General features: G+C 47.0%; 1 protein-coding gene across 2 annotated transcripts in view; it reads right to left on the reverse strand.

Moving 5' to 3' along the window:
- Positions 1-3,225: 3,225 nt before the first annotated feature.
- The window catches only part of BTD (biotinidase), a 60,690-nt gene continuing 47,647 nt past the window's right edge, over positions 3,226-16,268 (reverse strand). The window contains exon 4 of one of the 2 annotated variants that reach the window (XM_040263709.1): positions 3,226-4,679. In XM_040263709.1, coding sequence (XP_040119643.1) covers positions 3,507-4,679 — 1,173 coding nt within the window. In that variant the 3' untranslated portion in view covers positions 3,226-3,506. The remainder of the gene's footprint in view (positions 4,680-16,268) is intronic. The other variant, XM_040263717.1, reaches the window with a different exon arrangement.

Below are 16,268 nucleotides of genomic sequence, written 5' to 3' on the forward strand. Positions count from 1 at the left end.
AGGCTGGGGGACAATGGAGGCACACGATTTTAATCATTTCTTCAAAGACATGTAAGCGGCCGATAAGCACTTGGGAAGATCTTCAGGGCTTCCCTGGAGGCTCAGTGGTGAGGAGCCTGCCTGCCAGGGCAGGAGACCCATGTTGGACCCCTGGTCCGCGAGGATCCCACGTGCTGCAGAGCAACAGGGCCCGAGCGCCACCCGGAACCCCAGCTTCTGAGCCCACGCTCTGCAGCTCCCGAGGGCAGAGAGCTCACGGCTCTGCAGCAAGAGAAGCCGCTGCCACAGAAACCCACTCACCACCACGAGGAGCAGCCCCCGCTCGCCGCAGCTGGAGAAAAGCCGAGGAGCATCGAAGAGCCGGCGCAGCCACGAATGTGAGTTTATTCATTAAGAAAAGAAAGGCACTGTCATTATTTGCCACAAGAGAAACGAAATCACACCTGCAACGAGAAACCACAGCCACTGGGACGGCTACGATTTTAATAGACAAGCGCTGGCAAGAATGTGAAAATATTGGAATACTTAAACACTGCTAGTGGGGCTGTAGAATGATGTAGTCCCTTTGGAAAACAGTCTTGCTGCTGCTGCTGCTAAGCCGCTTCAGTCGTGTCCGACTCTGTGCGACCCCATAGACGGCAGCCCACCAGGCTCCCCCGTCCCTGGGATTCTCCAGGCAAGAACACTGGAGTGGGTGGCCATGTCCTTCTCCAAAACAGTCTTGACAGTTCCTCAAACAATTAAACACTACCATATGGCCCAGCAATTACTCTCCTAGGCGTATGCATAAGGAGTTGAAAACACAGGTTCACGTATATAAACTTGTACATGAATGTTCATAGCAGCATTATTTAGGAATAATAGCCAGAAGTGGAAGCCACCTGAAGACCACTTACTTATGAATGGATAAACAAATGTGACGCATCTCTACAGTGAAATGCTATTCAGCCATAAAAAGGAAGACCTTGTACGTGGTACACGAGCATAAACCTTGAAAGCAATACACCAGGCGGAAGAAGGCAGGAACAAAAGGCCACCTAGTGTATGATTCCATTTAGAGAGACTGTTCAGAATGGGCCAATCCGCAGATAGGGAGCGCGTCCGTGCCTGCCATGGGGGGTGGGCGTGACTGCTCGTGGGCACAGCGGCTCTTTCGGGGGTGAGCGTGCTGAGGGGGCTGCCTCTGGGTCCCAGGCGGGGCTCTCTCAGCGGGGTGGTGGGTAGGCCCTCCTCTTGAGAGGCTGCGGCAGGCACTGGGACAGACATGGTGCCTGCAGGCCGTGGCCCTGCCTTCCCTCAGAACGGGACTTCTTCAGCTCATTGCTGCCTCTCACTTCCTCTTGGAGGAAAACCGCAGACAGGCCCAGCTGCACCTTCAGGAGAAACCGCAAGGACCGGCCGCTTCCCCCAAGCCCGATTCCACCAAAAGTACACCCGGGGCGTCCCGCGCCTCTGCTGTGGTCCGGATCACCGTTTGCTTCCTGAGTTCCGGATCGTAACTCACAAAAGCACGTCACGACCACGAGCCATGAGGGCTTTTTTTTCTTTTCTATCTTGAAAATGATTTATTCTGCTCATTTCCCCTACCCTCCGCTTTGCCCTGCCATCTGGCAACTGCTTTTCGTCATGGAAACCCCCCGCCTCGTTTCTGCTTTGTTTGCAGCTCGTTCTGAATGCTCAGTAGATAGTAGCTCGGGGAAGGTTCTCGATGCTCTGCTCACCAGCCGGTGCCTCCGGAGCGTCTGCTGGTGAAGAAGCTGCACCACGCCTGCGAGCAGGCCTGGCCTCTGCCTCTCTCGGGCTGACCTGAATCATCTCAGCAGGAAGCAAGATGTGCATTTCTGAGACGATTTCTGCTTCCCTGGGGCGGCGGCTGTGGCCACATCCGGAGCCGCGTGGCGCCGCCAGCTCACCCCTCCCGGGTCTGCGCCAGCATCTGGTGGGAGAGGTCCCCGTTCCGATCCAGGGGGACCTCCCGGGTTTCCTCGGGAATCCTGATTTGTGTCTGCAAATTCCCTGAAGGCCGGCCTGATTCATCCCAGGCCTCTGCAAGCAGGCAGTGAGTCAGTGGGTCTTCGCTTCTTTCCCACGTGAATGACTCAACACACATTCCATGCATAAGAAAATGGGCACAAGGTCAAGTAAATAGGCGAGGTCTGGGTGGGGAAGTGTAAACCAGGAGGCCAAGAAAGCAACGGCCAGTCTGAGTCTAGGATCTGTGTTCTTTATTATCCTGCCTGAGAGCCAGAGAAGGGTCGGGAAGGCCACACTGGGAGATGGGCAAAGAATCTCGTTCTTCACTTTGTGTAACTCTAATAACAATTAATTATATATATATGTACATACTGCTTTAAAACACCTAATTTATAAAGGAGATGAAACTAGCTATACCTTGAAGAGGCAAATCACAGAAAGCTAACTATCCATTTTCTTTAAAAAAAACCTATCCATTTTCCACTTTAAAAATGATCTGAGATAATTACTAGGCAGAGAGTCAAAACAACCTGGAAATGTTGGACACAGGAAGTACAGAAACCAGTGGCCTGAAAACGGCCTTCACACACTGAATACGATCTTGCATCCGCAGTTCACTCTGTGGGAGGTCCTGCTCTGTCTGTGGTGGGCTCTCCAAAGACACCTGTCTAGTGACTGGATGAAGTCTGCGTGCGCCAGCCCCAGGCCGCTCGGACCACCTGTCTGCAAGGAAAAGGCCCTAAGTTCACAGCATCGCTCCATCCCTCACAGCTGGGCAGCCAGAAGGCGCTTGCCCAGAGCCAGCGTGATTTATTGACGTGCCTGGAATCCCTAGATGAGACACGCTGTGCCCAGGAATCCTATTACTCATCTGTTCCCTTTGCTGCCCTCTCCTCGGCACTTTTTCCAGCCTCTCTCTCTCCGGGGCACAGCCCTCTTTCTTTCCAGTTATGCTGAGTCCTGCCTGACACATTCCAACCACTGGCAGAAAGGCAAATTTGAGAAAAGCTTCCCCTCTGTTTTTAAAAGCTGCCTCAGGCTCCACATTGCTGAGGCTGCTGGTGGCTGTGGCATGATCGGTCCGAATTCTGGTCACCGGCAGGGAACAGTCCCCACGGCAGCCATTCTAAGATGGCTTTTGCTTTGAGTGTTCTTACCCTCGATAATGTTTGAGGCTTGTGAAATACCCATATATCCTGGGTGTCACTTGATCAACAACAAGTAAAAACACACTCAACACAGAACTAGCCGTCTTGTGGACATGTGAAACATAAACGGACGTTTATTTTTGTTTGAGCTCTTAAAACAGCTGTGTGATGAGAGATCTGCTGTAGGAAGAAATGGCTTGAAAAATAGAAACGAGAGTATAAAATACCAGAAAATATCTCACTAATTTCTACCTAAGAGGGAAAGACCCTGGCGCAACCTGTCTCCCTACCTCCTCCCACACCTCCCAGATGGGCTCTCGGGCAAAGAGGTGGTCCCACTGCTGTGAGCTTCAGCCTGTGCCAGTGTGTGTATGAGAAGGACCCCTAGTCCTTCTCATACAAACGCCCGTAGAGAGCTGCCGTCACCAGCCCAGACGACAGTCCCCTCTTCTTCAGGAAGTAATGATCACTCTCCCAGCCCAGCTGGTCAGGGGTTTCCAGTGTCATCCCCGAGGTCAGAAGCATTGGAAAGATATAAGAAGTACTGAAGTTCCCCCACAGGTGAAACTCGAACATCCCCGTGGCCTCTGTGATCTCCTGCCCACACGTGTCAAAGCCAAGACCCCCACACTTGACCAGGGCACAGACTTGGACATAGTAGGTGCCGTGCACGGTGTGAAGACCATCAAAGACCCCCAGGGCATACAGCTCCTGCGACACGGTGGACCTCTGGTAAAGCAAATGACAGCAGAGGCCGTTTGCACAGACGTGGAGGTGGCCTTCCCTTCCCCACACGGGAACCAGGGTGAAATTGTCATACATCATCTCAGAGTTAAATGTGGGAGAGGCATTCGTGGTTGATTTGGGGGCTCCATCACAATGGACGTCCTGGGCATCCTTCTCTGAGTAGGGATCCCCTGCCAAGAGTGCTAAAAACTTCCTATGGGATGGGTCCACTTTCCCCGTGGCGTTCCCTGTACTGACGAGACCTGGTGGATTTTTGGCTACCTTGGCAATTATGAGGTGACCTTCAGGGCTTTCCATGTCGTGGTGCCAAAAGGACTTCAGAGGGGCGTGTATTCCACTTCCCGTCATCCCCAGAGATGGGTGGTGGATGTTCGCAGCCAGAAGGTTGATGCCAAAGGCGATGGCGAAACCTCTTTGAATCTGAATGGCTGCCAAGAGTGGGAGCTGGTTCATCCAGGCAGTCGGATACACAACGTGCTTCACCTCAGAGTCTCTGAGGAGCCTGACAGCAGGGTCAAAGAACAATATGTCAAAGCAAGTGAAGACGCCAAACTTGCCAGCGAAAGGGGTGTCGAAGACTACGAGATCCACCTCCAGAGGGGTATCGAACGCGGCCTCAAAATAGAGGTGATGTTTGCGGTAGCAGTCAACCAGGGTTCCGTTACTGCTGAACACAACGTTTGTGTTAAACTGGTATCTGCTGTCACTCGGGCACCCTGGGTCACTGCTATGACAAGGCTGCTTTGTCCCAAGATTGGCCACCAGGAACATCTCTCCCTTCATAGCCATACAACTCAGGCGCTGGAGGACCTAGAGGGGAAGATAAAAGTGTAAACAAAGGAAGTTTTAAATCCTGCCTTCTTCTTATAATTTTAGAATAGTACCTGTATTATGTCCATAATATATAAACAGCTATCATCAATCAATAAGAAAAAAGTAACCACCACTGAAAGCACGCAGAGACTATGAACAAGCGGCTTAAAGACGAACAAAATACAAATGGCCGACGAACGCCTGAGGAGACGCTCAGTCTCTTTAGTAGGAAGGACATACAAATTAATATGATAATGAGGTGTCACTTCTCACCTCCATAAGACTGGCAAAAATTAAAGACTATTCTATCTCTCACTGACCAAAGGATGGGCAAACAGGTAGTCATGTGCGAATACTGCGGATGCAAAGTGCAACAAAGTCCTTTAAAGGGAAAACTGTGTTCTTGAAAAAATTATTTTAAAAGTGTTTATCCTGGTGGGGGTCCAATCAATGTGGCAGAATAGGGGGATGTGGAGCACAAACACATCAAAATACACCTCCATCTGGAATAATTCTCACAAAATACCCACTGAATGCTGGCAGACCATCTCAAACACCCAGAATCATAAGAGAAATCTCCACACAGTGGGCAGAACAAAAGAAAAAAAAGCAGTGGTGGGGGTGGATTGGGATGGGACTTGCACCCCTGAGAAGTAGATGTGAAAGAGGAAAGCGTCCCGCACCCTGAGAAGCCCCTTCACCAATGGGGAGCTCAGTCCAAGACAGAAAGGGAGCTTCAGGGGCTCAGAGGCGAGCCGAGTCACCAGCCCGGGGCAGACAGAGCAGAGAGGCCTGCACGGCCGGTCCAGCCACCAGCCCGGGGCAGACAGAGCAGAGAGGCCTGCACGGCCGGTCCAGCCACCAGCCTGTGCTAGAGACACACGTCCACTGATGTCTGCAGTGGGGCTGGGTGCTGAAACTCCGGCTTCAGAGGACAGCCTGAGGGGCAGGACTGCAGTAGGCTGCATGCAGACAGCCTGAGGGGGCTGGAGCATGGTGAGGGGCAGGGGTACATGCGGAAGAAGCCTGGGCCTGACAAGAAGTGAAGAGCCTTTGTTAACAAGCGTGCAAGGCGAGGGTGGGCCTGTGGTAGGAGCCTCAGTCTTGGCACGCTCACGCAGGACTTGCACTGCCATCGAAACCCCGCTGTTAATGCACACGGTCCAGACAGAGGGGTGGGTCCACCACAGCAGCCTCTGTCTCCACGAGTGCTGATGACAGCGCTGCCTCTGTGCGTTCTGCGGGAGCACCCATCGGTTGCCCGTGTGCAGAGGCAGGAATCCGAGCCCTCCCCCTGCCACTGTGCGGGGTCACCCCACCACTGCCAGCTCTGTGAGCTCAGTGCCCCGGGACACCCCAGCAGGCAGCTCCTGGGCCTGGGACAGGTCCAGCCTTAGCGGCCGTGTGCTTGTGGGGACACGCACACGGGGCCGGGCAGGGTGCGGCTTGCTTCCGCAGGTCCCACAGCAGACCCAGGTGTGCGACTACGCTGCTCGGGATGCCAGACTTCAGTGAAGCTGCGCTGACCTCGTGAGAATGCTACCTGAGGGACACCAGGGCAGGCTGCCCGTGTTCCCGTGGTTGAGAAGGGGCCGAGAGCAGTGCCAAGAGCAGAAGGCTTTGTGCGCCTGCACGACAGGTGACGGGTGACACCACAGAGCACACTCAGGGAGGACAGCGCTGGCAGAGGAATACTTAGTGGCTCTCTCCCAGCAGGAGTGCTCCACCCCCACCTCAGCTCCCCGGCTCCCTAGCACCCCAGCTCAGAAATGGGTCTGGGGGCTTCCGTTCCAACAGTTCGGGAGCAGATCTGGCCCCCAGTGGGCAGTGACAACCACTGAGCAAAGAGGAGGCCCTGCTCAACGTCCAGCGCAGGCTCTGGCCACCACGACGCCTGTCATACCTCCTATCCAGGGGATAATGACCAATATAGACCGAGGGAAGAACAGCAGACATCTATACCAAAGACAGCCCTCACACCAAAAATATCAAACCCACACAGGCTACCCAGGGAGGCTACCCCATAAAGCTAGACTAGACCTCCAAGACCACAGCAGGTCACTGTTTCTCCTAAACTCACAGAGCAAGAGAAATTAAGTCAAATACAGCAGAGGAACCATTCCCAATTAAAAGATCAAGAGAATTCCCCTGAAAGAACAAACAATGAAACAGACCACATCAGCCTAATATACACTGGATTCAGGAAGGAGATAATGAAAATACTGAAGGAATTAAGAAGAGCGATTGATAAAAATGCAGATTACCATAAAAAGGACCTAGAAGCTATAAAGAGGAGCCAAGAAAAATTAGGAAACTCACTTGTCCAGATAAAAGCTGAGCTAAAGGCAATGAATAGCAGATTAAATAATGCAGAGGAATGAATAAATACCTGGAAGACAGAATAATGGAAATCACCCAATCAGAAGAGCAGACGGAAAGTCAAATAAAAAGAAAAAAGAAATGAAAGCAATGTAAGGGACTATGGGATAATACGGGCTTCCCAGGCAGCGCTAGTGGTAAAGAGCAATGCAGGAGACACAAGAACCACGGGTTTGATCCCTGGTTGAGAAGATCCCCTGGAGGAGGGCATGGCAACCCACTCCAGTATTCCTGCCTGGAGACTCCCATGGACGGAGGAGCCTGGTGGGCTACAGTCCACAGGGTTGCAAAGAGTGGGACATGCCTGAGTGACTGAGTACATGTGTGCACACAGGATAATATGACGTGTGCCAATCTAAGCATGATAGAGACTCCAGAGGGAGGAGAAAGACAAAACGGGACCAAAAATTTCTTTGAAGAAATTATGGCTGAAAACTTTCCAAAACGAAAGAAAGAAACGAGTACCAGATATGGGAAGCAGGGAGAGTCCCAAACAAGGTGAACGGAAACAGACCTGCACCAAGACATTCTATAATTAAAATGACCAAAGATAAAGAGAGGATTCTAAAGGCAGCAAGAGAAAAACAGAATTAACTACAAGGGAACCCCCTAAGGCAATCAGCTGATTTCTCTACAGAAACGGGCTTCACTGGTGGCTCAGAGGGTAAAGCGTCTGCCCGCGATGCAGGAGACCCCTGTTTGATTCCTGGGTCGGGAAGATCCCCTGGACAAGGGAGAGGCTACCCACTCCAGTGTTGTTGGGCTTCCCTGGTGGCTCAGATGGTAAAGAATCTGCCTGCAATGCTGGAGGCCTGGGTTCAATCCCTGGGTCAGGAAGACCCCCTGGAGAAGGAAATGGCAACCCACTCCAGTATTCTTGCCTGGAAACTCTGATAGATGGAGAAGCCTGGTGGGCTACAGTCCATGGGGTTGCAAAGAGTCGGACACGAGTGAGCAACTTCTGTTTCTTTCTTTCTTTCTCTACAAAAAAGTTGCAGGCCAGAAGGGAGCAGTAAGATACACTTATAAAAGAGTCTTAAGAGTTTTTAAAAAGTCTTCAGTTCAGTTCAGTTCAGTCGCTCAGTCATGTCCGACTCTGCGAGCCCATGAATCGCAGCACGCCAGGCCTCCCTGTCCATCACCACCTCCCGGAGGTCACTCAGACTCATGTCCATCGAGTCCGTGATGCCATCCAGCCATCTCATCCTCGGTTGTCCCTTTCTCGTCCTGCCCCCAATCCCTCCCAGCATCAGAGTCTTTTCCAATGAGTCAACTCTTCGCATGAGGTGGCCAAAGTACTGGGCTTCAGCTTCAGCATCATTCCTTCCAGAGAACACCCAGGGCTGATCTCCTTCACAATGGACTGGTTGGATCTCCTTGCAGTCCAAGGGATTCTCAAGAGTCTTCTCCAACACCACAGTTCAAAAGCATCAATTCTTCGGTGCTCTGCCTTCTTCACAGTCCAACTCTCACATCCATACATGAGCACAGGAAAAACCATAGCCTTGAATAGACGGACCTTAGTCGGCAAAGTAATGCCTCTGCTTTTGAATATGCTATCTAGGTTGGTCATAACTTTTCTTCCAAGGAATAAGTGTCTTTTGATTTCATGGCTGCAATCACCATCTGCAGGGATTTTGGAGCCCCAAAAAATAAAGTCTGACACTGTTTCCACTGTTTTCCCATCTACTTCCCGTGAAGTGATGGGACCAGATGCCATGATCTTCGTTTTCTGAATGTTGAGCTTTAAGCCAACTTTTTTTCTCTCCTCTTTCACTTTCATCAAGAGGCTTTTTAGCTCCTCTTCACTTTCTGCCATAAGGGTGGTGTCATCTGCATATCTGAGGTGATTGATATTTCTCCCGGCAATCTTGATTCCAGCTTGTATTTCTTCCAGTCCAGCGTTTCTCATGATGTACTCTGCATAGAAGTTAAATAAGCAGGGTGACAATATACAGCCTTGTCGTACTCCTTTTCCTATTTGGAACCAGTCTGTTGTTCCCTGTCCAGTTCTAACTGTTGCTTCCTGACCTGCATACAGATTTCTCAAGAAGCAGGTTAGGTGGTCTGGTATTACCATCTCTTTGAGAATTTTCCACAGTTTACTGTGATCCACACAGTCAAAGGCTTTGGCATAGTCAATAGAGCAGAAATAGATGTTTTTCTGGAACTCTCTTGCTTTTTCCATGATCCAGTGGATGTTGGCAATTTGATCTCTGGTTCCTCTGCCTTTTCTAAAACCAGCTTGAACATCAGGAAGTTCACAGTTCACATACTGCTGAAGCGTGGCTTGGAGAATTTTGAGCATTACTTTACTAGCGTGTGAGATGAGTGCAATTGTGTGGTAGTGTGAGCATTCTTTGGCATTGCCTTTCTTTGGGATTGGAATGAAAACTGACCTTTTCCAGTCCTGTGACCACTGCTGAGTTTTCCAAATGTGCTGGCATATTGAGTGCAGCACTTTCACAGCATCATCTTTCAGGACTTGAAACAGCTCAACTGGAATTCCATCACCTCCACTAGCTTTGTTCGTAGTGATGCTTTCTAAGGCCCACTTGACTTCACATTCCAAGATGTCTGGCTCTAGATGAGTGATCACACCATCATGATTATCTGGGTCGTGAAGATCTTTTTTGTACAGTTCTTCCGTGTATTCTTGCCACCTCTTCTTAATATCTTCTGCTTCTGTTATGTCCAGACCATTTCTGTCCTTTATCAAGCCCATCTTTGCATGAAATTTTCCCTTGGCATCTCTAATTTTCTTGAAGAGATCTCTAGTCTTTCCCATTCTGTTGTTTTCCTCAATTCCTTTGCATTGATTGCTGAAGAAGGCTTTCTTATTTCTTCTTGCTATTCTTTGGAACTCTGCATTCAGATGCTTATATCTTTCTTTTTCTCCTTTGCTTTTTGCCTCTCTCCTTTTCACAGTATTTGTAAGGCTTCCCCAGACAGCCATTTTGCTTTTTTGCATTTCTTTTCCATGGGGATGGTCTTGATCCCTGTCTCCTGTACAATGTCATGAACCTCATTCCATAGTTCATCAGGCACTCTATCTATCAGATCTAGGCCCTTAAATCTATTTCTCACTTCCACTATATAATCATAAGGGATTTGATTTAGGTCATACCTGAATGGTCTCACGGTTTTCCCTACTTTCTTCAATTTCAGTCTGAATTTGGCAATAAGGAGTTCATGATCTGAGCCACAGTCAGCTCCTGGTCTTGTTTTTGTTGACTGTATAGAGCTTCTCCATCTTTGGCTGCAAAGAATATAATCAATCTGATTTCGGTGTTGACCATCTGGTGATGTCCATGTGTAGAGTCTTCTCTTGTGTTGTTGGAAGAGGGTGTTTGCTATGACCAGTGCATTTTCTTGGCAAAACTCTATTAGTCTTTGCCCTGCTTCATTCCGCATTCCAAGCCCAAATTTGCCTGTTACTCCAGGTGTTTCTTGACTTCCTACTTTTGCATTCCAGTCCCCTATAATGAAAAGGACATCTTTTTTGGGTGTTAGTTCTAAAAGGTCTGATAGGTCTTCATAAAACCGTTCAACTTCAGGTTCTTCAGCATTACTGGTTGGAGCATAGACTTGGATTACCGTGATATTGAATGGTTTGCCTTGGAGACGAACAGAGATCATTCTGTCGTTTTTGAGATTGCATCCAAGTACTGCATTTCGGACTCTTTTGTTGACTATGATGGCTACTCCATTTCTTCTGAGGGATTCCTGCCCACAGTAGTAGATATAATGGTCATCTGAGTTAAATTCACCCATTCCAGTCCATTTTAGTTCGCTGATTCCTAGGATGTCGATATTCACCCTTGCCATCTCTTGTTTGACCACTTCCAATTTGCCTTGATTCATAGACCTGACATTCCAGGTTCCTATGCAATATTGCTCTTTATAGCATCGGACCTTGCTTCTATCACCAGTCACATGCACAACTGGGTATTGTTTTTGTTTTGGCTCCATCCCTTCATTCTTTCTGGAGTAAGGGAAAAATCTGCACTTTCCTGGTGGCTCAGCTGGTAAAAAATGTGCCTGCAATGTGGGAGACCTGGGTTTGATCTATGGGTTGGGAAGATCGCCTGGAGAAGGGAACGTTTACCCACTCCAGCATTCTGGCCTGGAGAATTCCATGGACTTCAGTCCACAGGGTCGCAACGAGTCGGACACAACTGAGCGACTTTCACTTTCACTTTTCACAGGATAGTCTACCCAGCAAGATTATCATTTAGAATAGAAGGAGAGATAAATAATTTCTCAGACAAGCAAAAAACTAAGAGAATACAGCAATACTAAACCTACCTTAAAGGAAATATTGAAAGGTCTTCTCTAGATAGAAAAGAAGCAAGAATCTATGGAAAAGAGAAAATCACAACTGGAAAGTAAATCACTTCAGTAAACTATTAAACAGGTTTTTTTTTTTTTAATCAAAAATTTTGTGAAGGCAATGAACAGCAAAAGAATAAACATGAAGATGTAAAAGAGGACATGAAAATCATAAAATGTTGGGGAGGAGAGTACGAAAAAGTAGATTTTTTTTCTCTGAATGTGTTTCAGCCCATGTGACTGTAAGTCTAATGCAAGTAGATGTAGGAAGGGGTTAACATACTTGAGAAACAGGGCGACCACAAGTCAAAAACATACAATAGATTCGCAGAAAAACAAAAGGAGAACATAAGTGTGATACACAAAGAAAATCATCAAATCACAAAAGAAGAAGAAAAAGGAACAAAAAAGAAATTACAAGGTCAACTAGAAAACAAAGTCTGCAATGGCAGTGACTACATGTCTATCAATAATTACCTTAAATGTCAATGGACTGAATGCTCCAATCAAAAGAAAGAGGGGCAGATTGAGTTAAAAAAAAAAAGTGCTTACAATATGCTGCCTACTAGAGACTCATTTTGGGCTTCCCTGGTGGCTCAGAGGTTAAAGCGTCTGCCTGCAATGTGGGAGACCTAGGTTTGTTCCCTGGGTCAGGAAGATCCCCTGGAGAAGGAAATGGCAACCCACTCCAGTATTCTTGCCTGGAGAATCCCATGGACGGAGGAGCGTGGTGGGCAGCAGTCCACAGCGTCACAAAGATTCGGACACGACTGAGCGACTTCACTTCACTAGAGACTCATTTTAGGAGGAAGGACATATACAGATTGAAAGTGGGGGGTGGGGACTTGCCTGGTGGTCCGGTGGCTAAGACTCCTCGCTCCCAATGCAGGGGCCCCAGGTTCGATCCCTGGTCAGGGAACTAGATCCTGCATGCTGTAACTAAGACCCAGCACAGCCAAATAAAGATAGTTAAAAAAAAAAACTGAGGGGATGGAAAAATATATTTTATGCATATGGAAATGATGAGAAAATGAGGGTCACAATATCCATAGCAGACAAAATAGATTTTAAAATAAGGACCATAAAGAAAGATAAAGAAGGACACTACATAATGAGAAAATAATCAGTACAAGAAGAGGATGTTACTCTTGTCAATATACACGCACCCAATATAGGATCACCCAAATGCATAAAACAAATGCAGACGTAAAGGGAGAAATTGACAGGAATATAGTAGTACAGGATACTAACACCTCCCTCACATCAACGACAGGTCTTCCAGACAGAAAACCAATAAGGCACAGAGATCCTAAATGATTCAATAGAACAGGTAAACTTAATTGATATTTTTAGGACCTTACATTAAAAAAAAATTATTTTCAAGTGCACATTGAACATTCTCTAGGATTGACCACATACTAGGGCACAAAATAAGCCTTAAGAAATGTAAGAAGACATAAATTATTTCAAGCGTCTTTTCTGACCACAATGGCATGAGATTAGAAATCAACCACAGAAAAAGAAACGAGAAAAAAATAATGGTTATGTGGAGACTAAACGACATGCTATCAAACACCAAAGGGTCAATCAATTATGAAATCAAAGAAGAATCTTAAAAATACCTTGAAGCAAATGACAGTGAAAACACAGCCATACAAAACCTACGGGTGCAGCAAAAGCAGTCCTTAGAGGGACGCTCATAGTGATACAGGCCTCCCTCAAAGTCAGAGGCTCCCCTGGTGGCTCAGGGATAGGGAGTTCACCTGCCAGTGCGGGAGACACGGGTTCCATCACTGGTTCACAGAGGACCCTCCATCCGTGGAGCAACTGGGCCTGTGGGCCACAACGATTAACCTGCACTCCAGAGCCCGGGAACTGCAACTACTGAGTCACGTGCCACAGCTGCTGAAGGCTGCATGCCTAACCCAGGCTCCACAGTCAGAGAAGCCGCTGCAGGGAGGAGCCTGCACACTGCGGTCAGAGAGGAGCCCCTGTTCACTACGGCTAGAGAAAACCCACAGCAACGGGACCCAGCACAGCCAAAAACAAAGAAATAAGACGTTATATATATGCCCTAAAGGCATTAGAAGGAAGGAAGTAATAAAGATGAGACAGGAAGTAAATAAAGATTAAAACAACAACAGAAAAAAATCAATAAAACCAACAGCTGGTCTTTTGAAAGGCTGAACAAAATCAACAAATCTCTAGCCAAGTTCAACAAAAACAAGAGAGAGAGAGAGGACCCCAAATAAACAAAAGAAGGAAAAAGAAGAGATAACAGCTGATACCACACGAATATAAAAGACTGGGAGAAAATACTATGAACAATTATGTGCTAACAATCTAGACAACTGAGATGAAATGGACAAGTTTCTAGAGCCACACAGCCCACCACGACTGAAGCTAGAAGAAATAGACAATTTGAACAGACCGATGACAACAAGTGAAATATAATCTATAATTTAAAAAAATAACCTTCCTACAAACAAAAGTCCAGGACCAGACGGTTTCCCTGGAGAATTCTACCAAATGCACAAAGAATAACTTATAGCGACCCTCCCCAAGTTATTCGGAAAGACTGAAGAGGAGGGGCCACTCCCAAAGATACTCTAGGAAGCCAGCATCACCCTGGTGCTAAAACCAAAGACGCTGCCAAAAAAGAAAAGTACAGGCCAATGTCTTTGATGAATATAGATGGAAAAATTCTTAACAAAATATTAGCAAGCTGAATCCAACAACACTTAAAAAAGATCATATACCACAACTGGGCTATTCATCCTAGGGTCACAACCCTGGGTCACACGGATGGTTCAGTGTACGCAAATCAACATGTGATACGTCACGCCAACCAGAAGCAAAAACCATACGATCATCTTGCCAAACGCAGAAAGAGCTTTTGATAAAATTCAACATCCGTTCATGAAAAAAAAAAAACTCACCAAAGTAGAGATGAGAGAGAGAGGGAACATATCTCAACACAATAGAAGCTACTTATGACAAACCCACAGCCGATATAACACTCAGTGGTGACAAGCTGAAAGCCTTCCTGCTAAAATCTGGAACAAGACAAAAATGCCCACTCTCACCACTTGTATTCAACATAGTATTGGAAAGCCCTGGTCACAGCAATGACAAGGGGAAAAAAAAAAAGGGCATCCAAATTGGAAGGTAAGATGCTGGGGGAAAGCCCCAGTGGATCCAGGGTAATTCAAAGGGGGGATGGAGTCGGCATCTTAGGAAAGAATTATTTAATTAGAAATATAAAGAGAGATTAGGAAAAAATAGTGTAGTAGGAAAAATTAGTGGAGAAAAGAGGCTGATATTCCTTGGTTTACACAGAAAGCTAATAAAGTTTCAAGATAAGAAACTTGCACTGTCTACGTTAGGCCACAGGCGCCCACTTGCATAGCGGAGGGTGCCCTGCCTTGGGCTCCCTCTCACGTGGGTCTTAGAAACCCAGGCAAATAAGTAGACACGGGGGAGCCTCCGCGTTCCAAGGGATCAGCCTGAAAAAGAGAGGGAGGGAGAGGGAGAAAAAGAGAGAGAGTCGACATGGGGGAGGCCAAGCTTGTGCAAAAACCCCCATAACTTTATTTTTAAAAGGTGCTTATACACCCTAAGTTTTACATAATGGGTGATACAGAGTCATGCCGGGGCAGCAGTCCTGACCCTTTCTGTATATCTTTTTGTATACAAAAGGCCTCAGGTGGTTTACATTATCTTCTGGCCAAGAGGCCTGTTAACACTTTATGGCTCTCTTCCTTAATGAATGTTAATCTCGTTTCCCCTGAAGTGTTTTTCTTTAATCTGCATCACCCTCAAAGCACTAAAGTTACATCCCTATACAACAAAGGTGCAGTGGGTTATAACAAAGAAGGTACTTAACTCAAAGATCTACGTTGCTACTTGTTTTTTCTATATACCAACTATATCAACAAATAAAAGATATGAAAATTTGACAGCAAGTATTGGCTCAACAAATGAAACCCTTAATCAGTCCTATTCTAACGATTTTGACTCCTCAGAAGCCCCTACATTCCTAGGATGTTTTGAGCTTCCTGTGCCTCTCGAGGTCGGGAGGCTGCAAACAATCACATGTGCAGCTGTAAGAGTCCGGCAGGCAGGCTAGAAAGCCATCAGAGGGGTTTTTGGATTGAAACACTCGTATTATTCCCAGGAGACTTATTATCTAAAAGCTCTAAGTTAACTTTTTCCAGAAAAAGGTGGTGGAGAGACAGCCCCCTGTTAATGTCAGAAGAGTAGGCGAAAAGCACAATTCAGTAAGGCAGGCAGACTCTGGTTTGGGGGCAGATGCACGAGCAGATTCTTTGAGGCTCCCTTAAGGCCGGACTTGCCCTTGCCTGTCGGACCCCTTAACCTCATGACCTTTGCCATGGGCAGGACTCCTCATGCTGGCTCCCGGCAGTAAGAGGTAAAACTGTCATTATATGCAGGTGACATGATACTGTATTCTGGAGTGGGCAGCCATTCTCTTCTCCCAGGGATCTTTCTGACTCAGGAATCGAACCCAGGTCTCTTGCATTGCAGGCAGATTATTTACCTCTGAGCCACCAGGGAAGCCCAATACTATATTAAAAAAAAAAAACAAAAACCATAAAGATCCACACAAAAACTACTAGAACTGATAAACAACTTCAGTCTGGTAGCAGGATACAAGATTAATGTACAGAAATCAGTTGCATTTCTCTACACTGAAAATAAATTATCAAAAAGAGAATGTAAAAAAAAAACTCTTTTAAAATTGTTTCAGTAAAATAAAAATACTTAGGAATAAACCTGACTAAGGAGGTCAGGAAGGACTTATATACTGAGAATTATAAAACATTAAGAAAGAAAACTAGAGATGATTTAAAG

This window comes from Oryx dammah, unplaced genomic scaffold (assembly GCF_014754425.2).
Source record: "Oryx dammah isolate SB20612 unplaced genomic scaffold, SCBI_Odam_1.1 HiC_scaffold_2, whole genome shotgun sequence".
NCBI lineage: Eukaryota > Metazoa > Chordata > Mammalia > Artiodactyla > Bovidae > Oryx > Oryx dammah.